The 27,957-nt window shown below is 47.6% G+C and overlaps 1 protein-coding gene across 9 annotated transcripts in view; it reads left to right on the top strand.

Annotated features, from left to right (window-relative positions):
* Positions 1–453: 453 nt before the first annotated feature.
* Positions 454–27,957, top strand: part of Pecam1 (platelet and endothelial cell adhesion molecule 1) — a 61,740-nt gene continuing 34,236 nt past the window's right edge. For 7 of the 9 annotated variants that reach the window (XM_039085781.2, XM_039085779.2, XM_039085776.2 and 4 more), the window contains exons 1-6: positions 454–845; positions 937–963; positions 17,760–18,053; positions 20,358–20,660; positions 22,911–23,186; positions 26,604–26,852. In XM_039085781.2, coding sequence (XP_038941709.1) covers positions 812–845; positions 937–963; positions 17,760–18,053; positions 20,358–20,660; positions 22,911–23,186; positions 26,604–26,852 — 1,183 coding nt within the window. In that variant the 5' untranslated portion in view covers positions 454–811. 9 annotated transcript variants of the gene reach the window in all.

The following is a 27,957-nucleotide window of genomic DNA, read 5'->3' as shown; positions in this document are numbered from 1 at the left end:
AGATACACACACACCACACACCACACCACACACACACACACACACACACACACATATCTGGGGCCAAAGGAGCACCTTTGGTGACTAAGTCAGTGGCCAGGGCCCACTGCAGAGGCTTAAGAAAATCCCTCTTTCTACTGAGTCACCAGCAGTGATATTGGGGAGTAGTACTCCTCATGTTGTCAGAGAAGCTAGCCAGTGAAGGAGAGGAGGCCCAGATTTACTCTGAAAGGACACAGCCCCCTCAGGGAGGCCACAGGCCTTACTAGGTATCCCACAGAAGCACTTTTGGGTGGAAGCTGAAGGGAGGGAAATAAAAAACCCTCACCCTGTCAGGAGGAAGAAGTCCCCAAACCCAGATGAGGCAAGAGGCTCAAGAACTCTGAGGCAAATGTCACTTCTGGGTTTTTTGTTTTTTTGTTTTTTGTTGTTGTTTTTTTTTTTTTTTTTTTTTTTTTTTTTTTTTTTTTTTGGTTGTTGTTGTTTTCTCCTCTTCTAGACAAAGCCACTGGTTTCAGTGGTCCCTCCGGAAGGCCAGTCATTTCCTGAGGAGATATCAGGTCCTCCCAGACCTCATTGTTCTTGGTTTCCAGCTATGGCCGCCATTACCTGACAAGTACCAGAGCCGGTCTCTGCGCGCCTGGAGAGATTGTCAGAGTTGTTTCTGCTTTTCACACAGCAAGCTTCTGGTCTGTGGCAGGGAAAAGAATTCTGCCCCTGAGGCATGGCCGGAAGGCAGCACTAGCTGCTTGCCTCAGTCTGCAGGAGTCTTTCAGGATTCAGCTGAGGTGGGCCTCAGTCGGCTGACAAGATGCTCCTGGCTCTGCTGCTCACCATGCTGCTCTGTGAGTTTTTTAGCCCACTTCTCTCTTTTGTTTTCATGAGACTTGAATTAGTGAAACCAACAGATTGGTTTTCTTTTTCTTTCTCTTCTAGATGCAAGCCTCCAGGCTCAGGAAAACTGTAAGTCCCGGTATTTTTACATGGATTCCTTTGTGTCTTTTCTGAAATTCTTAACTGGGGGGGGGGGGGGGGGGTCAGACTGCTTAGGGTTGCTGTTTTACAAATGAAAAATCTAACGTGGATTCTGTCTTTATGTACACACACGCACACGCATGCATTTAGAACAAAACCTTGTTCTTGGGTTCAGAGTGTGTTTTAGAGACAGAGTTGTAGGCCGTCTTAGATCCTGGTGGCCCACCTCAGCTGAATCCTGGAAGACTCCTGCAGTCTTAGATCTGGGTGGCTTTCTCTTTGTCGGAATTGAAGAGATGCCTTTCTCTTTAAAACCCCTGCGATTCCTTATTTGTTTGCGGCCTTTCTGTCATAAGCTGTGTCTTTTTTGCATCCTATTTACCCATCTGATTGTTTACTTTCAAACCCCTCTCTTTATTCGCTCGTGTTTGGTGTACTTGGAAGGCAGATCCAGAAAGATCAGTAGTGAAGTCCAGCTTCGCCTACATAGAAGTGTGAGGGCTACATGAGGGACCCTGTCTGAAACAGTACAAAACCAAATCCCCCCCCCAAAAAAAAAACTAAAAAAAAATGGTTTTCTTTCGATTGTTTTAATGTACAAGTGAGATATGACTGACATATAGACTGTGGAGGTTGAAGGAACAGACAGTAAATGGGTATCAGGACTCCCTCTCTCCTGAGAGGTTAAATATAAGGACCCTCCAGAACCCGTCTCCTACCCACCTAGGAAGCACCATTCCTATCTGAGCTCTTCTGAACTTACACATGGGGAAGGAGTCTGTCTGTCTTTCAGCCAGGCCTATTGTCCACTTGAGAGCAGGTTCGGAACCTCCGAATTTTTCGGATTGAGGGGATTTGTCTTGCCTTGTCGGAGACTTCGAAGGAAGAGGCTCAGCCCAGCCCAGGGGCTGTGGGTCAGTCAGCAAGAAGGCCACAGGTTACACTCTCTGGTTAGTCAAAAGCTATTTCGGTGTGTGAAGACTAGGGATCCTGGGATAAAGGCTGACCCCTACAGCTTTTTTAAATGGAGGGCTGAGTTGAGTCAGGGAGGAGGGATGGCCCCAGGGTGGAGAGGACTGGGGTCTGTGAGTCTGTGTCTGTACTTCCTTAAGCTTCCAGCTCCCTTGGCCACACCTGGAGACAGACTTGTTATCTTCAAGTCATCCTCACTTAAGGGTGGAATCGGTGAGCCTCACAAAGACGTGACTCAGCCTAGAAATCCACAACCCGGAACCCAGACATCTGTCTGGGGCTTGTGCTTGGCTATGCTTGGCTTGGTCTGGTTTGAGTCAGGAGTCTTACTCTGTACCCGAAGGTAGTCTTGAACCCACGGTGTAGCCCAGGCTGCCTATGAACTCTAAGTCCTTTTGCCTCAGCCTCTCCAGTGCTGGGTTCACAGCTGTGTGCCACCAGCCTGGTGCCCGGTGGCATGGAGTAGGGGAAAGTTGAGATTGGAGTAGGGCGGCAACTCACTTGAGCTGTCTGTCTGTCTCCCCTACCCCCCCCCCCGCTTCGTATCTCTTTCGAACACAGGGTGTCATATACCTGAACCTCACTGTGTAGCTCAGGGTGACATTGATTTTCTAGCCCTCCTACTTTCCCTTCCCAAGGGCTGAGGTTATATTGGCACACACCACACCAGGTTTATGCAGTGCTGGGAGTCAAACCCAGGGCTTTAAGTGTGCTAGGCAAGAACTCTACTGACTGAACTACATCCCAGCATTCCCTACCTCCTGTCTGGATTCTGCCCTGCCAGCCCTAGAGGGTTCTTGCTTCTCAAGAGCCCCACAGCTTGTAGCTTGTAACTTACTCATTCTCTCTCTCTCTCTCTCCCTCCCTCCCTCCCTCCCCCCCTCTCTCTTTTTCTGCTTCACAAGACACCAGCTATAAGAAACAGGAGGCAGAGAAGCAGGCAACAGATCGAAGCTGCTTTGTTGAAACTGGGAGGGACCCCAACCTTTCCCAGGGATGAAGGATGAGGGGCTGGGAGTGTGTGTGTGTGTGTGTGTGTGAGTGTGTGAGTGTGTGTGTCTGTGTGTGTGTGAGTGTGTGTGTATCTGTGTGTGTGTGTGTGTGTGTGTGCGCGCGCGTAACTACCAGGAAGTTACTGGAAACTCAGTGGACTGGAAACAGGATGGGTTCTTTTTGATACCCAGGCACTTTGTTTCTGCAGATGGAGCTGACCAGTCCGGCTGGGGCTGAGCCATTCTTTATGGCTAGGGCTGTTGCCCAGTACCATTCCTCACGGCCCGAGGCTGTTAGATAATATATTCCCAGATATGAATGGGGAAAAAGAAGGGGATGGAACTGGGCCTGGTGGCGAAGGCCTTTGATCCTAGCACCTGGGAGCAGAAGCAGGTAGATCTCTGTGAGTTGGAGGCCAGCCTGGTCTACAGAGCAAGTTCCAGGTCATCCAGGACTGTTACACAGAGAAACCCTGTCTCAGGGGAAAGAGAAAAGAAACAAAAGCAAAGGGGTGGGTGGTTGCAGTTTTGGGAGGAAGTGCATCTTCCAGCTAGAGTGAGGTGACAGTCCAATGGTAGAAGGAGCATGCTGATGTCCCTTCCAGGCGGGAGAGTGGCTAGTAGCTTTTAGCTGTGAAGAACTAACTGAGTGACCCTTTTTGAAAGAACTTGGTGACACAGTTGAAAAGGCAGAGACCAAAGAGCAAAGTTAGTATAACAGTGAATGGGTCTGCCAAGGGGTGATCCATGGCCCCAAGAAGTCCACGTATCCATGCCAACCCTTTCTCTCTGAGTCTTTCTCAGAACTGTTTACCATTCTCCCATAGTAGGCCATGTTGGTTTACTTAGAAACAGCCCTCATCCCTAGGGAGGCAGAGATGCCTCTCTTTGGGGGGCATCATCAGGCCTAGTCTTCTGTTTTGGAGGACACTGCAGCCAGGGAATCTATTTGATTTTGTAGGGTGACTGTGGTTTGCTGTGCCCAGATTAGGTCTTCCTTAATCTGATTGGTTGTTAATGTTGTACCTGTCAGAGCCCTATCGCCTGCCATAGGGTGTGACCCACTGGGAGGGCTTACCTAGAACCCCTTGTTTTGGTATAGGGGGAACCTTGGTTTGATTCTGAGTTTAAAATACTTTATTTTATGTATGTGAATACACCGTAGCTGTCTTCAGACACACCAGAAGAGGGCAGCATCAGGTCTTATTACAGATGGTTGTGAGCCACCATGTGGTGTTAGGAGTTGAACTCAGGACCTCTGGAGGAGCAGTCAGTGCTCCACTGAGCCATCTCTCCAGCCCAGTAAAATGCTTTAAAGACAGAGCAAAAGTGTGAGTATGAGGATAACAAGGAGGGGTCCTCAGGGAGGAGCCGGAGTGGGAGGGAACCAAAAGCCCATACTTAGGGTGAGGCCTGTAGTCAGATTTTGGTCTGGGCTCTGTTTCTTTGGGCCCCATCTCAAACCAGTTAGGATTTGTTGGTGTGGAAGTGGCCTTGTTCTGAGGGTACAGATCCCATCCTTATCGGGAGTCAGATTTAGTCATACAGCTCTGCAAAGAATTGAGTTGGTCCTGAAGGATGTTCTGCTGATCCCGAAATCTCTCTAAGGCTTTTGGGTTTCTCTTCAGAGACTACCTGACCTGCTTTTAAGGGTATAGGGTGCAGATTTCTCTTTGAGCTGACAAAAGGATAGTATAAGAGACATCAACTAGTGTGCTTTAGAGGAGGGTCTGCCCAAGGGACCGCAGTAAAACTCAACAGATGGCAAAGATCCAGAACAAAATCAGGAGGGAATACTATACAGCCCTGTAGGGAACATTAGCAGGCAAAAGTTCACACTACCCAGTCCCTTTCTTGGGTTCCCAGAGAAGACTCACTATCTCTCCAGGAAAGGCAGTAGAAGGAAAATGTTCACAAAACTGGTTTCTTCCCTGGCACTGCTCATGCCAGACATGGTGGCATGGGTCTTATTATCCCTGAACTCAGGAAGTGGAGGCAGGAGGTCAAATTTTGGTACATGAGATCTTGTCTCAAGAAACAAAACAACCACAGGATGGTGGTGGTGGTGGTGGTGGTAGTGGTGGTGCCCGTGCCCTCCTGTAATTCCAGCTCTTGGAAGGCAGAGGCAGGGCCAGCCTGGTCTACAGAGTAAGTTCTAGGATAGCCAGGGTCACACAGAGAAACCCTATCTCAAAAGAAGGGGGTGGGAGGGAAGGAGAAGGAAGGAAGGAAGGAAGGAAGGAAGGAAGGAAGGAAGGAAGGAAGGAAGGAAGGAAGGAAACCAAAAGGACAAAAACCTAGTCTGTAGTGCTTTGGTGATCACTTTCTACCTTTAAGGGAAGGTGCTGACGTCCCTATCCAGACCAGAACGAAAGAATTGCAGTCTGCGAGTTGTCTTTGAGATGGGAATGGCCTCTTGATTAGTCTCGAGAACCATTTCCTTCTCGCATGAGCAGCATAAGGTAGGCCTAATGACGTGCCTGCTGACCCCTCGGATCCCTGCTACCATCCAGGAAACTGAGACTCAACTCTGCAGGGTCAACCCTAGGGATAAGCAGGCTAGTGCCCTGCTCCCCAAGCCACACAAGTGGAGTGTGTGAAACGTGGGTTTTATTGTTTTTCTAGTTTTCTTCCCCAACTCTTCAAGTCATGTTCTGGCCAAACTTGACCCTTCTCTCAGGCCTCTGGTTCACCTCAGCCTGCGTCTCCCTGCAGGGAACTCCCTGGACTTCCGGCCTAGTGCTGGCTGCTGGCTAATCTGCCTTCCCACCCATCCTGCTGGCTCCCTCCTGGGTTTAGAGCGCGGGCATATTCCCTCAGGCTGACCAGGTCCCTACTGGGCCACCTGGGCCAGAGCCTATCCCTCCTTCACCACAAGGACCCCCACACCCCACTTGCTTCCGTTCTCAGTGGACCTTTGAGGCTAGTTTAGAATGGCCAAGCCTCTGCTTCCTCTGGTTATGGCCTCCCTCCCTGGAATCTCAGTTCCACCAAAGACTACCTGATACCAAGCCTTTTCCATCCCGTAACTTTTGCTGCCCCTGATCATACCAGGATCCAGCTTCTCTTGACCTAGGATTTCCTTCCGGTTTTTAATCTCCCTCGTAAACCCGCTTTCCTTGCCCTCAAGGGAGCCTGGTTCTGTGCAGCCCATTCCTGTCTCTGGAGCCTCCTGATTACAGTCTCTCCATAGCCAGTCTCCCTCCTCAGCATGCTGCCTGGTTCTCTGTTCCATAGTGGTCTCTCCCCGGAACCTCAGGCTTTAGTCCCGGGCCTACAGTATAGTATCTGCCAGGCCTTCAGATTTCCCCTCAGAAGCAAGCCTTTGTTTTTCTCTCTTTTACCTGGCATTATCTGTAACTAGGGAACTTCTGTTTTCCAGGTCCTATAGTCAATCAAACTAGGCATTAAACACTTGTGGTAAAATGTAGTCTAAATTTTTTTTTATTTTCATTTATTTATTTTTGAGGCAGGGTCTTGCTATGTAGCCCTGGCTATCGTGGAACTCACTCTGCAGACCAGGCTGCCCTTGAACTCAGATCTGTCTGCCTTTGTCTCCTCAGTGCTGGGATTAAAGGTTTGTGCCACTTTGCCTGCCTTTAAAATGTATTGTGAGTGACATTTAGAGCTCCTCGAGCCTTGTATATAGTTCTAGGGTGAAATGAAGTCCTTTGGGTTCTTTTGAGAGTCCTGTATGCCCGTCTGTTTTCCCAGCTTCTTCCACTTCCGTTGAACCACCCCTGGTCACTCACTTGCACGGAGTCTGAAGCCATGGTGAGCTAGAACATTCTAGAACTCCCGTTCATTTTGGCATTACCATCCTGAGCCATCTGACCCCTCTTTCCTATACTCTGCTCCCAGAACTGGCCATACCCAGAATGCATAGGTGTCTTATACTGCTGTTCTGATATATACTGTTCTGGAGAACCCAACAGCTGGCCAGCCTCTGGCCCAGCAGACTCAATCTGGGCACATCCAGCACATATCCTTGTCCTCTCCTGAGCAATCCTTTCCTCTCTGCATCACCGACATGACTGAGCTATATCCAATTCTCCCCCGGTCTGCACTCTCATAGAGCAGAGGTAATTTCTTATTCCCCCTGACACCCAGTACCGGGCACAGTTGTTGGATAAATGTCACATGGCTAAGGAACTTGAAGTGAACACAGAGATGCTTGAGAGTCCCTGGGGCAGATGGGCTAGCACGTCCTGTGATAACAAGGAAGTGCCTCAGGGACTCCTGCTTCCGAGGAACGAGGAACGAGGAACGGAACGAGAAGCATTGTAATTTTCCTGACAATTGTGGGCAGTTCCTCCTCCCCTCCCCACAACTCTGAGTCATTTCCAGGTTGTGAGCCAGGTGGCTGGAGGGGCTGGGGATGTGGGCTCATCTTGCTAAGGGGACCTGATTTGGGAAGAAAGCCCTACTACTAAGCCATCGGTGTTTAGTGTTGTGCCTACCCCTCCTCCCCCGCAGACAGGGATGCTCTGTGTAGCCCTGGATGTCCTCTGTGTAGCCCTGGATGTCCCAGAACTCCCTTTGTAGACCTGTCTCTGTCTAGGCTCTCTCTTTAGGCTGTTCTGTACCCCGTTCTCCATGATCTGTTCTGAACAGTTTGAGGCTTAATGAGGATCGTGGAAAAAAGTCCAGGGCCCTCTGGAAAATACAGTTGTGCGTAACAGGAGGACTGTGGGATATTTCCAACACCACATACACTCCTAGTTCCCCCAGGCCGTGAATAGTTACAGTCCTTTATAGCGGTGAGATTTATAGCGGTGAGACCGCTGTGCAACACTGCAGTGTGCTTCTGCTGGGGGTAGGGGGTGGGGGAATTTACTTATGGAGAGGAGTAAAAATTCTGTCTTATAGACATGGAGAATTCTCAAGATCTGCCAGATATATGTGTGTGTGTGTGTGTGTGTGTGTGTGTGTGTGTGCTTGATTTTGCAAAATCAAAGACCAATGAACAAGACTGGGGATATTCCTCGGAGTTCATCTGGCATGGGTGGAGCCCGGTTTTTGATCCCTAAGACTGCCTAAACCATACATGGTGGGTCCTGCCTATAACCCTAGGACTTGGGAGGTAGAGACAGGAAAATCACAAAGTTCAAAACTCAAGCTAATCCTCGGCTAGCTCATGGCCAGTCTGCAACTATTCCAGGATAGCCAGGGCTACACAGAGAAACTCAAACAAACAAACCACACCCCCATTGCCATACTTACTCTGAGAGCTGAATCCGGGCGGTTGGATTTTCTAAGGCTGCCTAGGTTACAGAGGGAGTGCCCAGCCAAACTTTGTGTTAACAGAACAGGAAAGGAGCTGGAAGAGGGGTGTGCCGGATCACGCTGCAGTCCCAGTACTTGGGAAACTAAGGCAGGATTGGGAAGAGTTTAAGGCTAGCCTGAGCTACATAGCATGATTGTCTTTTTTTGAAAATTTTTTTGACTTATTTATTTTATGTATATTGAGTACACTGTAGCTGTCTTCAGACACAGCAGAAGAGGGCATCAGATCTCATTACAGATGGTTGTGAGCCGCCACGTGGTTACTGGGAATTGAACTCAGGACCTGTGGAAGAGCAGCCAGTGCTCTTAACCACTGGGCCATCTCTCCAGCCCATAAGACTGTCTTTAAAAAATATATATATATATTTAAAAAAAAACCAACCTTGAATTATTCCAAGGTTCTGACTGAAAATAGTATGCATTGAGTAGCTCACCAGTCTTGTGGGTAACTCTGGCTCAGGAGCTCATGTGATGAAAGACCCTTTTGGTCAAGGTCAGAGTTACTCCATGAAGGCTGACTAAGCCTAGGCATCTGCTTCGGAGCTGACTCTTGGGGCCGCACCGAAGGCCTCAGTTCTTTCTTCATCCTGTGAGACACCCCCTCATGGGACGTGACTGCTGGCCCGAGGTCCTGGAGGAGAGAGCTTGTCTAGATGGAGGCTATGCACGTCTGGAACTAACATCAGAAGGAGCGTCCTGGCTCCACTGGGGTAGAGAGTGCTGTGATCCCCGGTGGAACGTGGGGAATGTGACAAACAGGGCCGAGGGTCGCTTTGGAGGTTGTCTAGAGCAGAGTGGCCACCATGATATCGAAGTTGGTTATTATCTCTGTTTAGGGTGAGAAGCTGGCCTGGCTCGCTTTGGGAATTTTCCTTATTTTAAATCTTTTTTTTTTCCTTTTTTCTTTTTTTTTGGAGCTGGGGACCGAACCCAGGGCCTTGCGCTTCCTAGGCAAGCGCTCTACCACTGAGCTAAATCCCCAACCCCTCCTTATTTTAAATCTTTAATGCCTTTTTATTTAGTGTGTGTACCCGAGCTTGGCGTGCACTCCCTGATGTGGTTTTAGAGGTCAGAGGACGACTCTGAAAGTAATTCTCTCCGACCACGTGGGTCCTGGGATCCCCAAATTCAAAGAACTTGGCCTGCTCATCCATCTCGACAGTTTTTATTTATCTTTTTCTTTTTTTTTTTGGTTCTTTTTTTTTTCGGAGCTGGGGACCGAACCCAGGGCCTTGCGCTTCCTAGGTAAGGGCTCTACCGCTGAGCTAAATCCCCAGCCCCTGGACAAGTGCTCTTAATCACTAAGACATCTCTCTTGCCCCTGCCCCATCTCCCCTTGAGGCAAGGTTTCACTGCCTGGCCTAGAGTTTGCACTCTAGACCAGATTGGCCTCGAACTCTTGGCTGTTCCCTTTGCTTCCTGGGCACTAGGATTAGAAGTGTGTGCCAGGCACCTGGTACCTTAAGGTTTCTGCACTGTTTCCAGTTCTTCTGTCCTGTGATCCTCCTGCTGGCTGAATGGTGGCAGGAGGTCCCTTCCAGTGATCCAGGTGCACATCACACAAGTGGACGTGTGTTCGAGAACTCACCGTGTCGACACCACCCTCCTTACAAAAGCCATACCCAATGCTTTAATTGAGTTTTTGAGGCAGACATTCTCTGTGTACTTCTCAATGTCCTGAACCACTATGCTCAGCGTTGAAATTTTTTTCTTTAACCTTGTAGACAGGCCTGGAGAGATGGCTCAGCGGTTCAGAGCGCTGACTGCCCTTCCAGAGGTCCTGAGTTCAAATCCCACAACCACATGGTAGCTCACAACCATCTGTAATGGGATCTGATGTCCTCTTCTGTGTGTCTGAAGACAGCTAGTGTACATATATATATATATAATAAATAAATAAATTTAAAAAATAAAACGTTGTAGACAGAGTTTGAGAAAAACAACAGAGCAGCTAAGTTATAAAACTTCAGGGACATGAAAAAGTCATGCCTTTTGCAGTAGAGGACAGTGTGGCAGAGTGTGTGAGGTGGGCCTCAGAGACCGAATGCTCAGGGTATCCCCGCTCAGATTTTGATCACAATGGTCGGGAAGAGGAAGTGGAAGAGAAGGGAAATTATGAGGGCCACGGGGTGGGATGCTTCAAATAGCTGTTGGAAGCTGCCTGGAGGTGGGAGACTTACTTTTGAAGAAAGAAAAGTTCCTTCTAGGTAGTCTTTACTTAGGTGGAACAGAATTCCCCTTTGGGGAGGCATTCCTAGGATTCCTGCTGACTAACTGGCCTGGTTGGATGGACTTTTTTTTTTAAGGGTTATTTATTTATTTTATGCATACGAGTACACTGTTCCCTGTCTTCAGACACACCAGAAGAGGGCATCAGATCCCATTGCAGGTGGTTGTGGTTGCTGGGATTTGAACTCAGGACCTCTGGAAGAGCAGTCAGTGCTCTTAACCGCTGAGCCATCTCTCCAGCCCCAAAACTGTAGCCCAGGCTGCCCTCAAACTCATCATCCTCCTGCCTCTGCCTCCTTCAGCAAACCCTACCTGCGTGTGTCACCACAACTGGCTCGGATTGACTCTTAAAAGGCAGTAAGGGAAGAGGGAAGGGAGAATAGGGATGGCATAGGGGTTAAGAGTTCTTAGCCTTTTGCATCCGTGTTGGGCAGCTCTCGGGAACCGGACACCCCTTTCTTAACCTCCTTGGACACTGTCTGAATGTATATAAACCCATATGGAGAACACACACGTACATGTGGTGAAAACGATCAATGAAATGAACAGTAGTGTGAACAGAATGCAATGCTTTGTGTGAACTTAGTTTTTTAGTGGAATGAAGCGGAGGGGGCGGGGTGGGATGGGGTCCACTGACCCACTCCGTACTGGGCCAAGTGCCGAGGCCCCTGTAGTGTTTCCTATAGTTGTCCTGTAGTGTGAAGGAGAAAAGAAGGGATTACCCATCAGGTCTAGGCCTCTTTATTACCACAGGCCCCTTGCCTCAGTCACTAACCAAGGTAAAAATATGGAGGTAGGGGAGTGGGACTGGGCAAGGTGTGGCTCAGTGGCATTCAAAGGGCACAACGAGCTTCAATTTCCTAACACCAAGAAAAAATTCCCAAGGCATGCAGATGTGTTAGCATTCCAGTTTCAACATAGAGAAGCAGAAAGACCGCAAGTTTGTTACAAACAAAACAGCCTCCAAATAGTCAGGCTTAGTGGTGCACAGCGTTAATCCCAGCACTCGGGAGGCAAAGGAGGGTGGATCTCTGAATTAGACGCTGGTCTGGTCTACAGAGTGAGTTCCAGCACAGCCAGATATACACAGAGAAACAAAACAAACAAACAAAAAACCCCAATAGTAATAATAATAATAACAATAATAACTCTCAACCCTACCTAGCTAAAGGCTGCCTGTTCAGAATGCTGTCTGTACAGTAACTAGGGTGGAGACCAGGCAGTGTGAATAGATCTGGGAGTCTAAAGAACTCTTTGGTTTATTTCTGGCAGTCCGGGGAATCCAGTCGAGGACTTTATACATGCTAGGCGTGTGGTCTACTGCTAATCTACACCCCCGGTTTGGGCACTAGGATGTTACAAAGTTCTGCGTGAAATACATTTCTAGAAACAGAGAAGAGATGAAGCTTTAAAACTCCCGTTGGCTGGAGAGATGGCTCCGCGGTTAAGAACACTGACTGCTCTTCCAGAGGTCCTGAGTTCAAATCCCAGCAACCACATGGTGGCTTGCAACCGTCTGTAATGCCCTCTTCTGGTGTGTCTGAAGACAGCTATAGTGTACTCATATACAATAAATAAATAAATAAACATTAAAAAAAACCCTCCCATTTATTCTGTGATGGACAGACTGATTCCTCAGCAGATCATACGCCAAGCGTGGTGGCCCCTGCCTGGGTGGCCGGCAGGAAGATAAAAATCTCTGAGTCATCCTCCACTCCAGAGTGGGAGGCGAACCTGGGCTGACTGGGACCCACTGCTAACAACCTTGGGTTGAAGTCACTAACTGCCCTGCCCACCTCAGAGGTGGCCTGTGCCTGCTCATTTCCTGGTAAGAAGTCAAATTCTGAGAATGTCTCACTTTACATTTTTTTACTGGGTCGTTTCTGAATTTCTCTATTTTATGTGTGTGTGGAAATTCACTATGAATAGTAGTATAATTTCATCTTTTCCCTGTTTATATTCATGTTACCTTTTGGAGGACATAAACCCCCAAAACCTTCATGAAGAAGCAAGCAGGCTGTGGACAGCCATCTCTGCTCTGAGACGTTGGTACATGTGGGAACCTCCAGTTTTGTTACACCCGATTTTTGTAAAAAGCAGGATCTCACTATATAGCCCTGACTGGCCTATCAGTTCTCCCACGGAGCCCTAGGCCCTGCTCTATGTGGGGTTTTGTTGTTGGTTTTTTGTTTGTTTGGGTTTTTTTTGTTTGTTTGATTTATTTGTTGGTTGATTGGTTTTTTGCTTTTTTGTTTTTGTTTTTTGTTTTTGGTTTTTTTTTTTGAGACAGGGTCTCAATATATAGGCCAGGGTAGCCTCAGACTTGCTACATAGCCCGCCGTTGACCTTGAACTTGAACTTCGGATCTTCCTCCCTCTACCTCACTAGTAGTCCATTGAAATGAAAGAACTTTTAGATCCCAAAGGGAAACAAAACCCGTTGGTGGCGTCTGAAGGTCCAGAGTCTAGAAATGAATCAGCTGTGCTCCCTGGCCTGGCTTGCCTAGCACTGGGGTACCAGCTGTCAGGTTTTATTTTTTTCTATCTCTTTTCCTGGTGCTGGCGCCGAACCCACGGCTCACACGTGCCAAGCAAATAGAATCATACTCTCTGCCCCTCCGTAAGACAATTTTGTGAGTATTGGGTTTTGTTTTTTTGGGGAGGGGGGCACTGTTTTAGACAGGGTCTTACTATGTAGCCTCTGAAGGGCCCAGAACTTGCTATGTAGACCAGACTGGTCAACTGAGTACAGGCGTTAAGGATATGTACTGCCATATTGTGTGTGTCTATGTGTGTATGTGTGTCTATGTGTCTGTGTGTATGTCTATGTGTATGTGTGTCTATGAGTCTGTATGTGTGTCTATGTGTCTGTGTGTCACTCTGTGTGTCTATGTGTATGTGTGTCTATGTGTCTGTGTGTGTGTCTATGTGTCTGTGTGTGTGGACAGGGTATTTCTCCTTTACATGTTTTAAAAATTCATTAGGAGGAGGGACAGCCATTCCACACATATGAAGGTCAGAGGATAGTTTGCTGGGGTATGACCTCTCCTTCCACCACGTGGGTTCCAGGGACTGAACTCAGGTCATCAGGCTTGGTGGCAGATGCCTTTACCCAATGACCTTCTCACTGGCCTTTGTCTTTTTAAAAACATGGTGCTGGGGATTGTACCCAGGGCTTCATCGTGCATGCCGGGGAGGCATTCTGTTAACATTCTGTTAACTCTAGCCCTGGCCAGGCAGGGTTTTACTTTGTAGCTCGAGTCCTTGAGTTCACAGTAATAATCTCGCCTCAGTCTCCTGAGTGCTACGTTCATGTGCACTAGCCACCCTGGGTATCTCCATCCTCGTTAGTCTGTTTAGGCTGACAGAGCAGACACCACAGACTGGTAAAGTAAAGAGACCATCAGGAGTAGAATTGCTTCTTCCCTGCTCTGGGCCTGCATGTCCAGGCGGCGTAGCCTTGTGACCCCCACAACCTACTGTAGCAAGTCTTCACTTTTTTTTAAAGATTTATTTATTTATTTATTTATTTATTTATTTATTATAAGTACACTGTAACTGTCTTCAGACACACCAGAAGAGGGCATCAGATCTCATTACGGATGGTTGTGAGCCACCATGTGGTTGCTGGGATTTGAACTCAGGACCTCTGGAAGAACAGTCAGTGCTCTTAACCTCTGAGCCATCTCTCCAGCCCAAATCTTCACTTCTTGATGGTGCCACTTCCTAATGGCCTATGGGGGCCATTTTCCTTCAAACCACTATGTGCCCGGTACCTGGTACGTGATAACTGATATCTTCCACCATCCCCTCGGGGTCTTTGAATTTCTCATAGCCATACGCATATACGCATTTTGGGTTTACCCTGGCCAACTGCTAGGCTTGAAGGTGTCACCCTATGTGGTATGTAGCAGGCTATCTCTTGCGCATACAGGCCAGAGGCACTGCCATTCGTTTCCTTGTGTGTGTGTGTGTGTGTGTGTGTGTGTGTGTGTGTGTGTGTGTGTGTGTATGCTCTGTTGCTCACAGGGCGCCTCCTGCCTCAGTTTCCTGCTGTGGGATTTCAGGCGTGAGTCAGTCACTGTGTTCAGTTTTAGATTATTGAAAAATAAGATCGCCTATAGATTTTTCTTTTTAGGTTTGCTTGTTTTATGTGTAAGGGTGTGTAAGCCTTCATCTATGTCACTGTAATCCTGGCCTAGTGACGCATCCCATTATATAGGACACCGGTTCTCAACCCCGGGGTCGAGAGAGACCCCCATGGAGGCCGCTTTTCAGATGTCCTGAGTATCAGATGTTTACATTAAGATTCATAACAGTGGGGTTGGGGATTTAGCTCACAGGTAGAGCATTTGCCTAGCAAGCGCAAGGCCCTGGGTTCGGTCCCCAGCTCCGGGGGAAAAAAAAAAAGATTCATAACAGTAGCAAGATTTCTGTTATAAAGTAATAACAAAAGTAATTTCATGGTGGGGGAGGGATCACCACAGCATGAAGAACAGTATTAGGAAGGATGAGAACCACTGGCTTAGGAGGTGGAGGCCGGAAGGCCAGAAGTTGTTATCCTCAGCTGTCTAATGAGCTAGAAGAAGTGCTAGGCTACATCAAACTCTGCCTGAAAAATACAATAAAACTGGTTTCACGTCTTCCCCATCTGGTGACACCTCTGACATGGGTCTGTGTCCTCCCTGCCTTTGGGTGCAGTTTTTTGGGGAGGTGGAACATGGGGAGTTTGACTGCACTTATCCCATGCCACCACTACCACCAGGGTGGGTGCCGAGCTATGTATATGTTGCATGTGGTATGGTATGTGTATGTGGTATGCATGTATGTAGGGGGGCGGTGAGAAAGTGCAGTCTGAGATATGGGAAAGCCAGAGCTGATTCGGGGTTCCCCGTGCCTGCAATGAGGCCCCAGGCTGGGAGGGTTTTCTGACTCTTGGACATCTAGGTGCCGCTGGGAGTTGTGGAAAAGCCAAGAATGGAGTTGGGGGCCCAAGGGCTGGGGGCAGCATCTATCAGGTGAGGGACAGGGGGAGTTCCGGCTTGTACCAGCAGTGATTGTCCTTAGCTTGGCAAGAGGCAGTGACCGGGAGCACAGAGAGGCCTTCTACTGGAGAATTATGTTTCTATAATTAAGGTCTTCTCCATGGCTCCCCGTGGCAGATCTTGATGGAAGAGACAGTCTATGGTTCTAAACAGTAGGAAAATGGATGCTTAAAGCACCCTACCTACTTCTCAGGTGGACCTGAGATTAACCATCTTTTACAGGGAGGAGTGTCTGAGAAGGAAAGCTTATTGGCTAAGCCCGCCAGGCCTCTAGGTACCTCATTAGCATGGAGAACTCTAGTCTGGGCTTACGTGACCTTAAGACACATTTCTTTTATGTGAGGAGCTGGGCCAGGAATGTGGCAGGGAGGGGGGAGTCACCTAAGTCTCAGGGGCTGTGTCTCCCAGGCTCAACGTGCTCTACCTGACGTGTTCTACCTTATCAAACTTCCTGACGTGGTTTTGTGCCTCACACTCTGAGGCCACTAAATGACAAACACTTGCTGGTCACAACATAGAGTTTTATTGTTTCTACCTACCTACATCCATTTCAGGCAACGAGTGTCTTTTTAAAGCCTCTTCTATTTTTTTTTTTATATAAGGTACTTTCCAAAACCAGATATATGTCTCACCTCAATATACATTTTCGTTTGTGGTACTGGGGATTGAACCCAGGCCATTTCACATGTTAGGCAAGCACCCAACCCCTGAAATGCATCCCCGGCCCTCCCTTAACACATCTATCCATCTGCCCATCTCTCTGTCTGTCTGACTTTATCTATCCTCTATCTACCTATTTATCTGAGATTTCACAACTTTCCTGGCTTGCCTGAGATGCACTGTGTAGCCTAGGTTGGCCTTGGATTTTCTATAATCCTACAACCCTATCTCAGTTAATTTTTTTAAACTTGAGACACAGTCTCTCTCTGGGACCTGGACCGACCTTGAGCTCATAGCAATTTTCCTGCCTTAGCCTTCCAAATGCTGGGACTTAACAGATGTTAGCCCCACATCTGACCAATACTGTGCCTTAATTTTTGTGTGCTTCGATCTGTATTTTCCCACAGGGTCTTGAAAACATTTACTGGAGATAGCATTTTAAATGTTAAAAGAGAGAGAGAGAGAGAGAGAGAGAGAGAGAGAGAGAGAGAGAGAGAGAGAGAGAGAAAATAAGGCAGAGGAAGCAGTCTAGTGTGGTGCACACATCTTTAATCCCAGCACTCGGGAAGCAGAGGCATGGCGTCTCTGAGTTCATGGCCAGCCTGGTCTCCAGAATGAGAACTAGGACAGAACTAGGGTGGTGGGAAGGAGGGGGGACAAAGAAGGAAGAGAGAAGGAAAAGAGGAGGGAGGGAAAGAGAAAGAGGTAAAGAAGTGGGGAGAGACAGGGACAATAGAACCATGGGTGAACATTCTTGGGCATGTCTGACTTTAGGACAGAGTCACTGTTTATTAAGCAACTACTGTGTACCACAAGTATTGTATACTTTCTGGCTACCTTCCTATATATTCATCACAACAACTTAAGAAATAACTCCTTCTTTAAAAAGACTTATTTGTGTGTATGTAGTATGTGTGTGGTGTGTGTATGTATGTGTGGTATGTTTATGTGTTGTGTGTATGTATGTGGTGTTTGGTGTATATATGTATATGTTGCGTGTGGTATGGTATGTGTATGTGGTATGTATGTATGTGGGGGTGTGTGTGGTGTGGTGTATGTATGTATATGTAATGTGTGTGGTGAATGTGTGTGCCATGTGTTGTATGTGTATATGTATAGGGTGTATGGGTGTATGTGTATATGTGTGTGGTATGGTGTGTGTGTGTGTGTGTGTGTGTGTGTGTGTGTGTGTGTGTGGTGTATGGTGCATATATGTATGTGTTGTGTATGGTATGGTATATATATGTGGTATATATGTGTACGTGTTGTGTATGGTATGGTATGTGTATGTGGTGTGTGTGTATGTATGTGGTGTGTATGTATGTGTGTGTGTGGTGTGTGTATGTATATGTGTGGTGTGGTATATATATGTATGTGTTATGTATGGTATAGTATGTGTATGTGGTATGTGTCTATATATGTGTGTGGACGTGTGTGGTGTATGTGTGTGCTGTGTGTGGACGTGTGTGTAGTATGTATATGTGTAGGGTGTGTGGATGTGTGTGTGGTGTGGTGTGTGTGTTGTGTGCGTGGGTTTGTATCCCTCTAGACCATGCTGTTTCTGAGGTAACGGTGTCTGCCATCCTTCTGCTTTGCCTCAGCTTTCACCATTAACAGCATCCATATGGAAAGTCGGCCCTCCTGGGAGGTATCGAATGGGCAGAAACTGACCCTGCAGTGCCTTGTCGATATCAGCACCACCTCGAAATCTAGGCCTCAGCACCAGGTGCTATTCTATAAGGACGATGCGCTGGTGTACAACGTCTCCTCCAGTGAGCACACAGAGAGCTTCGTCATTCCTCAGTCTCGGGTCTTCCACGCCGGGAAGTACAAATGCACCGTGATACTGAACAGCAAGGAAAAAACCACAATTGAGTACCAGCTGACGGTGAACGGTGAGTCCGGAGGCTTGGACGGTGCGAGCCGGTCATGCTGTCACGGTGACGCCAGTCACACTGGTTTCCCTCTCCCTTACTCTCCACCTTTCCTGCTCACTACCTGCCATCAGGACCTGGAACTGCAGGCTTTAGAAACTCCCTCTGTGTGAGGGCAGAACATCCTCCTTAGGGATGGTGTCCGGGCCTTGGGAACACCTTTCCCCATCCTCCTTAACAGACTACACTTTATTCTCCCAACACTGTCTCTGAAACAGTCTCCCCACCGCCCGGGCTGGCTTCAGTCTCCTGCGCATGCGCTAGTGTTAAGGGCGAGCGGCTCCATGACTCGCTACTGGGTTTCTTCTAGCACTTTCTCAACAGAGTTGATTTCTTCCAAGGCACCAACCCTTACAGTGTTTATGCCCCTCTGTGACAATGACAGACCGCAGGCTGTGCCACATGAGGCAGGCCTCGGTGGCGCACACCTTTAATCCCAGCACTCCAAAGGCAGAGGCAGGTAGAACTCTGTGAGTTCAAGATAACCTGGTCTACCGAGTGAGTTCTAGGATAACCAGGCTACACAGAAAAACCCAGTCTGGAAAAACAGAAGAAACCCCACTAGACTGCAGTCTCTCTGCCTGAGTCACCATCTGGACAAGTCCGGTAGCCGCTCTAAACTTCAGGACCCACAGAGGTACCTGGGAGGTTAAAGTTATTGCGGTCAAACCCGAGAAGTGGCGTTCAATCCCCTGGACCCCGTGGTAGAAGGAGAGGACTGACTCGTATAGTGAGTGTCCTGTGACCTACACACCTACACCATAGTACTCTTGGGACCACACACAACACCAAACAAATATTAAGTAAAATGTAGCAAGAACATTAAGTTCTGGAATCCTCATGAGTGGAGTGAAGTAGTCAGTCGGGGATTTGGAGTGCTTAAACAGCTTCTGGCCCATTGGTGTACAACTGCATGAGGTAAAGACTTCAGTCAGTGGTGAACAATACAGACCATAGTAGGCCATGGGGCAAGCCACTAGGTAACCTAGAGACGTTATGCTATCTTAGTCTGGGTAAACTTACTCTCTTCCCGGGATGACGTCACCCCACAGAGCATTTCCCAGGCTGTGTCTTAGTTGTTATGAAACATGTTTCCCCAAACACCCATCTGCTCTTTTGGGCTATAAAATCTCAGAGATTAAATTCGGCCTATTTCCAGATGGGCAGAGGTTGTTGAAAAACACGCGCCTTTAAACCCAGCACTCAGGAGGCAGAAGCAGGTGGGTCTTTGTGAGTCTGAGGCCAGCCTGGTCTACAAAGCAAGGCCCCAGGGCAGCCAGGGCTACACAGAGAAACCCTGTCTCAAAACAAAGAACAACAACTGGCCTATTTTTTATATTTTGGGTGAAGACTGAGGCTTGTAGTGGGCATTAAATAAATTACAACAGAGGCCAGGGATAGCTCAATCTGTAAAAGGCTTTCCATTCTAACAGAAGACATGAGTGTGCAGATCCCCAGTACCCATGTCCTGGGATGCCTGCAATCCTACAACTGGGGATGCAGACAGACAGGAGGATGCTTGGGGTTTTGGCCATTCAGCTTGATTGAATTAGTGAAATACAAGTTCAGTTCAGTGAGAGATCTATCTGAGGAAGATGCCCAATATTGGCCTGTGACCTCCACATGGAGGTGCGTGCGCGCACACACACACACACACACACACACACACACACACACACACACACACACGGGGGGGGGGCAGTGAAAGATTCATGACGCTTTTTTTTTACTTTTGAGACAGAGTCTCACTCCGTAGCCCTGGTTGTCCTGGAGCTCACCAGGTAGAACAGGCTGGCCTTGAACTCAGATCTGCCTGTTTCTAAGAACAAGGATGAAAGGTGTGCATCACCACACCTGGGATTTTCCGAAGGGGATTGCAAATCCTTGAGAACACCATTGTGTTATATTTTTAAACCATACCGTACAGTGCCAGGCACACGGATGCCCAGTGATCACCTGAGGTAGGTAGGGCTGACTTTAAAGGGTCCTAATATCGTTCAGCCACAGTGACAGATGAGGGAGATGGGCCATTAAGAGGAACTGATCCTGGGCTGGAGAGATGGCTCAGTGGTTAAGAGCACTGACTGCTCTTCCAGAGGTCCTGAGTTCAAATCCCAGCAACCACATGGTGGCTCCCAACCATCTGTAATGGGATCTGATGCCCTCTTCAAGATAGCAACAGTGTACTTATATAACTAAAATAAATAAATCTTAAAAAAAAAAAAAGAGGAACTTATCCTAACTGCACTTTCTCATTTTCCAAAGGTGTACCCATGCCTGAGGTGACCGTGGACAAAAAGGAGGTGACAGAAGGTGGGATTGTGACAGTCAATTGCTCCATGCAAGAAGAAAAGCCACCAATATATTTTAAAATTGAAAAAGTGGAACTGGGGACAAAGAACGTCAAGCTAAGTAGAGAGAAGACCTCCAACATGAACTTTGTGCTCATAGAATTCCCCATCGAGGAGCAAGACCACCTGTTAGTGTTTCGCTGCCAAGCTGGCGTCCTGTCCGGAATCAAAATGCAGACCTCAGAATTCATCCGGAGTGAATACGTCACTGTGCAGGGTCAGAATCCTGCCCTCTCTACCCTCCTTTGTGATGACAGGTTGCATGTAGCAAAAAGGAGCCCGGAATTAGAGAAGCTGGCCTCCTTTTGGGGTGCCTGCTCTCATAATTATAAGTTTGGTAGCACAGACTAATCCCAGCCCTGGTGAGGTTCCGGCAGGGGGACCGGGGATTCAAGACTAACCTTCAGCTATGAGATTCTTTTCTCCCCATGAGCCAAATAAATAAATGTCATTAATTGGAAAGAATAAGTAGGGGACGGGAATGACTGGGTGTGATGGTGCAGGCCTACAATCCCACTTACTCAGGATGCTGAGGCAGGGGGATTGAAAGTCCAAGGCTAGCCTCGGCTATAGAACAAGTTCAAGGGAAGTCTGGGCAATTTGGTGAGACCATCTCTCAGTGTAAAAATGAAAGAGGACTAGAGACACAAATATGGGTGAAACGTTGACCAGCATTTGGGACAACCTAAATCCATGCTGGGGATTGGGGTGGGGAGGGAAAGGCACGAGGAAGAGGAGCCAAAAGAGCAAAACAAACAAACAAACTAGGGAGAGAGCTCAGAAAGTAAAGCGAGTTTGATGCCCCAAACCCATGTAAAACTGGGTATGGTGGTTCCATGTTTGTAATCCCAGCCCTAGAGAGCTGGAGACCGACAGATTCCTGAGGCTTACTGGCTAGTCAGCCTCAGCCTAGTTATTGATCCCCAAGCCAATAAGAGATTCTGTCTCAAAAAACAAAACGAAACAAAACCCAGGGCAAACAGGGCTAGCAAGATTGCTCAGTGGTTAGCACGCTTGCTCTTCTTCCAGCCTTTATACACACACATGCACATACATACATACACACACACACACACGTGCGCGCACACACACACATGCACATACATACATGCATGCACACACAACGCACGCACACATACATGCACATACACACATACACCCACATACATACACACACATATAGATACACATGCATACATACACATATACACATACACACATGCACTAGAACACCACGCCCCTGTACACACACACATACACATACACACACACATGATGCACACACACATGCACATACACACATACATACACACATACACACACATACACATATACACATACACACATGCACTGGAACACAACACCCCTGTACACACACACACACACACACACACACACACACTGGAACACCACACCCCTGTACACACACATACACACACACACATGATGCACACAGACATGCACATACACACATACATACACATACATACACACATACACATACACACATACATACACATATACACACACATGCACTGGAACACAACACCCCTGTACACACACACACCCACACACACACACACACACACACTGGAACACCACACCCCTGTACACACACATACACACACACACACATGATGCACACAGACATGCACATACACACATACATACACACATACACACACATACATACATATATACACACACACGCACTGGAACACCACACCCCTGTACACACACACACACACACACACACACATGATGCACATACACACATACATACACATACATACACACATACACATACACACATACATACACATATACACACACATGCACTGGAACACAACACCCCTGTACACACACACACACACACACACACACACACTGGAACACCACACCCCTATACACACACATACACACACACACATGACGCACACAGACATGCACATACACACATACATACACACATACACACACATACACATATACACACACATGCACTGGAACACAACACCCCTGTACACACACACACACACACACACACACACACTGGAACACCACACCCCTATACACACACATACACACACACACATGACGCACACAGACATGCACATACACACATACATACACACATACACACACATACATACATATATACACACACACATGCACTGGAACACCACACCCCTGTACACACACACACACACACACACACACACACGATGCACATACATACATATACATACACACATACACATACACACATACATACACATATACACACACATGCACTGGAACACAACACCCCTGTACACACACACACACACACACACACACACACACACACACACACACTGGAACACCACGCCCCTGTACACGCACAGGGTTCCTCCCACTCAGGTAATAGAGTAAAAGTGCCCAGTTTTGGAACTTGAGTCCAGCTAGCTTGTTGTCTTTCTTGCAGAGTTCTTCTCTACACCCAAGTTTCAAATCCAGCCTCCTGAGATGATCATAGAAGGAAACCAGCTGCACATCAAGTGCAGCGTGCAGGTGGCACACTTGGCCCAGGAATTTCCAGAAATTATAATCCAGAAAGACAAGGCGATCGTGGCCACCTCCAAGCAAAGCAAAGAAGCTGTCTACTCAGTCATGGCCTTGGTAGAGCACAGTGGACACTACACGTGCAAAGTGGAATCGAACCGCATCTCCAAGGCCAGTAGCATCCTGGTCAACATAACAGGTAGGCGTACTGCGGGGCAAGGCTGGCAGGTGACGGGTGCTCAAGAGGCAACTGTGGCTAGGCATAGCTCCACGTGTCTCTCATGACAGCATTTGGGGCGCTGAGGTAGGAGGATCACAAGTTCAAGGCCAGTCTGGGCTATCTAGTGAGACCCTGGCCAATGCCGATGATGCCTTTTCTTTTCCAGGTTGTCTTGGGTGCTGGGGCTTGTGGGAAAGGGTCCGTGTACAGCCACCGGCTGTGCCAGCTGAATGTTTAGGTGGTGGTACTGACTCAATCCTACTGCTTGCTACTTCCTGTGCTCTTGAACCCGAGGATGTAATGATACTCACCTTATAGGACTGTCAGTCACAATGTCTGTTTAAATGAGAGTCTGTGGGAACTGTCACAATGTTTAAATGACATCACTGTGGTCTGCATTCAAGTGAGTGTTGGCTAATATCTCTGCAGGTGTCTCTGTCTTTCCTCTGTCCCCAACTCTTCTTTATGACCTCTTTCAGTGTTTTTAATTTTATTTTATGTGTGAATGTGTTTTGCCTGCACCACTCGTAGGCTTGGTGTCTATGAAGGCCAGAATAGGGTATAGGCTGTCCTGAAACTGGAGTTACAGTTGGGAGTCACCATATTGCTATTGGGAATTGAACCTGGGTCCTCTGCAGGAATAGCCAGTGCTCTTAAGGGCTGAGCCCAAACTCCAGCCCCGACTCTTTTTCTAAAAGGTGTTGGGGTCTAGGAGTCACCCCACAACCCACACAAACACTGATCTCAGTCAGACAGGGCTAGTTTATTGAACACACAGGCTAAGATTGATCAATCAGGGCCATAGTTCAGAGTTCGGGGGCTGAGGCTACGACCCTGAACATTTTTCTACGTCAGCATATAAAAGGCTAAACCCCACAAAACTCACCATGAGTACATAGGCAGATGCTGGACGTGCTGCCCAGTGGTTAGCCCTGACTCAAGCCATTTTAGACATAGCAGTTCATATTGTCCTTTAATTTGATGGGTCCTATGTGAGGCTTATGGTTGTGGAATTTTTTTAAGGTCAACAAACCTCATAACATATAGAATATAACAGGATTTGTGGTCAGCACGATTCTGCTCTGAATAATTTTTCTGCATCAATGAGTGGCAGACAGATTACAGCAACAGTATAAAATAGCCAGTGGACATGGAGCAAGATGGGTGCAGCTAGGCTAGGGGAGTAGGTTTTGACAAAAGGTATTCTTTTTTGTCTTTTCCTTTCTTTTTTTCTTTCTTCCTTTCAGTTTTTCAAAACAGGGTTTCTCTATGTAACTAACAGCCCTGGCTGCCCTGGAACTCCCATTGTAGACCAGGCTGGCCTCAAACTCATAGAAATCTACCTGCTTCTATCTCCCAAAGGCTAGGATTAAAGGCATGAACCTGTAACCCAGCCCGTAAAAGACTTTAACAGGTATGGTGGCACACACCTTTAATCCCAGCAGCTGGGAAGCAGAGGCAGGTAGATCTCTATGACCAGGGTCAGCCTGGTCTACATAGTGAGTTCCAGGACAGCTAGGGCTGCATAGTGAGACCCTGTCTCAAAAAACAAAACCAAAAAAAAAAAACCAAAAAGATTTTGAAAAAGGAATTTATGTATGTCTGTGTGCATTTATATATACCGTGTGTGTGTGTGTGTGTGTGTGTGTGTGTGTGTGTGTGTGTGTGTGTGGTTAAGATCAGAGGATATCAGAGCTCTTGGAACTGGAGTTGCAGGCGGCTGTGCACTGTCTGATGCAGGCACTGGGAACCTAATCCAGGTCCTTTGCAAGAGCAGTAAGTGCTCTGAACTATTGAACTATCTCACTACCTTCTTCCACTTTTTTTTATTTCTTTTTTTTTTTTTTCCGGAGCTGGGAACCGAACCCAGGGCCTTGAGCTTGCTAGGCAAGTGCTCTACCACTGAGCTAAATCCCCAACCCCCTGGCCTTGAACTCTTGATCCTGCTGCCTCCATGCCAGTACTAGGACCCCAGGCATGCTCCACCATAGCAGGCGTTGCCCAGTACTAGTTCTCCTAACCCCTGTGCCTGGCTTTATTTCCCTAAGATACTTATTGCTTAAAAGGATACTGTGCATTTTCTTGTTTCCCTGTGTATATTCAGCTTTAGAATGTAAACTGTGGAGACCTTAAACTCCTCTGCGCAGATACTGTGTCCTTAGCTTGTGCTATGGTTAGAGGGAGGATTGGGTTGAGCCTGTGTTACAATGTTTCCAAGAGCAGAGTCAGCTCCTCTCTTCCCTTGAAAGTCTTCATTCATACAAGCATTCATCTGTTCATTCAGCAGTTCCCCCAAACCCCCAAGAGTCAAGCTCTGAACATGCGATCACAGCCACCACTCCCAGGTTTATATACAGGGGGTAGGTAGGGGGCCAATTCACCAATTAAGGGATTAGCACATCAGATCCTCCTGGTGTAGGGTGTGACTTCATGTGCAATTTAGTGAGCTATTTATTTATTTGTTTGTTTGTTTGTTTATTTATTTATTATAATTTTTGAGACATTCTCATAATGTAGCCTTAGAACTCTCCTATGTAGACCAGGCTGGTCCCTATATAGAACTCAGAGAGACTGCCTCCTGAGCACTGGGATCAAAGGCATGCATGCCCCATCATACTCAGCGTGGATTATTGATAATGACAAACATTTGGAGTGTTCTTGACAAGGTATACATTCTCTTATTAGAGAAGACATATATATATGAGATGACATATTCTTCTGTATACTGGGCTGCTTACTAAGAATTGAGGACTTCAGATACAAACAGGCCTGTCAATGGCGGTTTCTTCTAGCCTTAATGAACTTGCAAATATTGTTAAATATACTTTCTCCAGAGAACCACCTAGAACAACTTCTTTCCAAGGTCTGTTCCCTTAATGCCCCCAGGGTGATGTTTAGTTTCCTCTCTGTGGGCTCTTCTGCAAACAGTATTCCTGCATTAGGCACTAGATATAAGTTCCTTGAGGTTGGACTATCTCATATGCAGTTATCTCCTCGAAGCCCAGCAAAGGGTCTTCCTCACAGTAGGCACTTGTGGAAGCCAGGCATAGCGGTGCTCACCTGATATCGGAGGGTCAGAAGTTCAAGGCCATTCCCCTGGCTACTAGTTCAAGGCCAACCTAGGTTACTTGAGATCCCCTCTCAATAAATGAATGGATGGACGAGTGAATCATCACAGGATGAAATGAAGGAAGAGCCTACAGTGAGATCTCAAGTTCAGAGGGAGTCCTGGCTCTTTAAAGCCACACCCTCTGGTATATGAGAAGCAGAGGAAGATTTTTTGCAGGCTCCTAAGGGTTGATTTTGCTGAAAGTAACTGGGCCACAGTCCTCTCCAGTAGAGGATTGAGGTGGTACCCAGACACATCTCCCTCCCTTCCCACCTGCTGTTCTTCAGAACTGTTTCCCAGGCCGAAGCTAGAACTCTCCTCCAGCCGTCTGGACCAAGGGGAAATGCTGGACCTGTCCTGCTCTGTCTCGGGTGCGCCTGTAGCTAACTTCACCATCCAGAAGGAAGAGACGGTGTTGTCACAGTATCAGAATTTCAGCAAGATTGCCGAGGAGAGGGACAGCGGGCTGTACAGCTGTACAGCAGGCATCGGCAAAGTGGTCAAGAGAAGCAATTTGGTACCCGTCCAGGTGTGCGGTGAGTAATGCTCTCAGCTGCTCAGCTCACAAAGGTCGAGCAGGAAGGAGGGGAGGGGTATGCCGGTCAGCTGTCCCCGCTGCAGTCTCAAAGGCTGATGGGATTCAGACAGGTTGAGAACTCCAGGGAGGACCAGGAAAATGGCGTGCTGAGTAACAGTGCTTGCTGCCAAGACAGACAACCTGAGTTCAATCCCTGTGATCCACAGGGTGGAAGCAGAGAAACACCTCCTACAGGTTGTCCTCTGACTTCCATATTTAATCTGTCTGTGTGTGTGTATGTGTGCACAAAGACGTCTGTGTTTATCCAAGACCTGTTTAGAAGGCATGCGGCATACCCATAATCCTGACACCCAGGAAGCTGAGACAGGGATTGTCCTGAGATCAAGACTAGCCTGGGATACATAGTGATAGCCTCTCTCAATCCTCCCTGACTCCTGACATTAAAAAAAAAAATTATTAAAAAAAGAAGACTCTAGGGGTTGGGGATTTAGCTCAGTGGTAGAGCGCTTGCCTAGGAAGCGCAAGGCCCTGGGTTCGGTCCCCAGCCCCGAAAAAAAGAACCAAAAAAAAAAAAAAAAAGAAGACTCTAGTTAGGTGTTGGTGGTACATGCCATTAATCCCACCAGTGAGTGAGGCTGGAGGATTGTTGCGAGCTCAAGACCAACCTGGGTTATAGGGCAGGGCCCTATCTCAAAAAACAAATGCACAAGGCATCTAAAGAGATGGCTCCGTGGTTACAGGCACTGGCTGCTCTTGCAAAGGACCTGGGTTCAGTTCCCAGCACCCACGTCATGCACAAGCCACCATACCTGGATGGTGGACCTACAGGCCGGCATGAACCACCATTCCTGGGTCTTCCACCTCCTTTCTTCTTTCATCACTTCCTCCTCTTCCTTTCCCACACTCTTCTCCTGTTTCTCTCCTCCTTTGGAGACAGGACAGGGTTATACCATGTAGCTCAGGCTAGCCCCAAACTTGCCGTTTTTCCGCCTGCCCTCCCAGGTGTGGAACTGAAGGCATGCTCCACGACACCCAGATATTATATCGTTATTTTTCTTATAAAAATTAGATGTTTTAAGCCGGGCCATAGTGGCAAACTCCTT

Source organism: Rattus norvegicus, chromosome 10 (genome assembly GCF_036323735.1).
Source record: "Rattus norvegicus strain BN/NHsdMcwi chromosome 10, GRCr8, whole genome shotgun sequence".
NCBI classification, from domain to species: Eukaryota; Metazoa; Chordata; class Mammalia; order Rodentia; family Muridae; genus Rattus; species Rattus norvegicus.
This window is presented reverse-complemented; position numbering and strand designations above follow the sequence as displayed.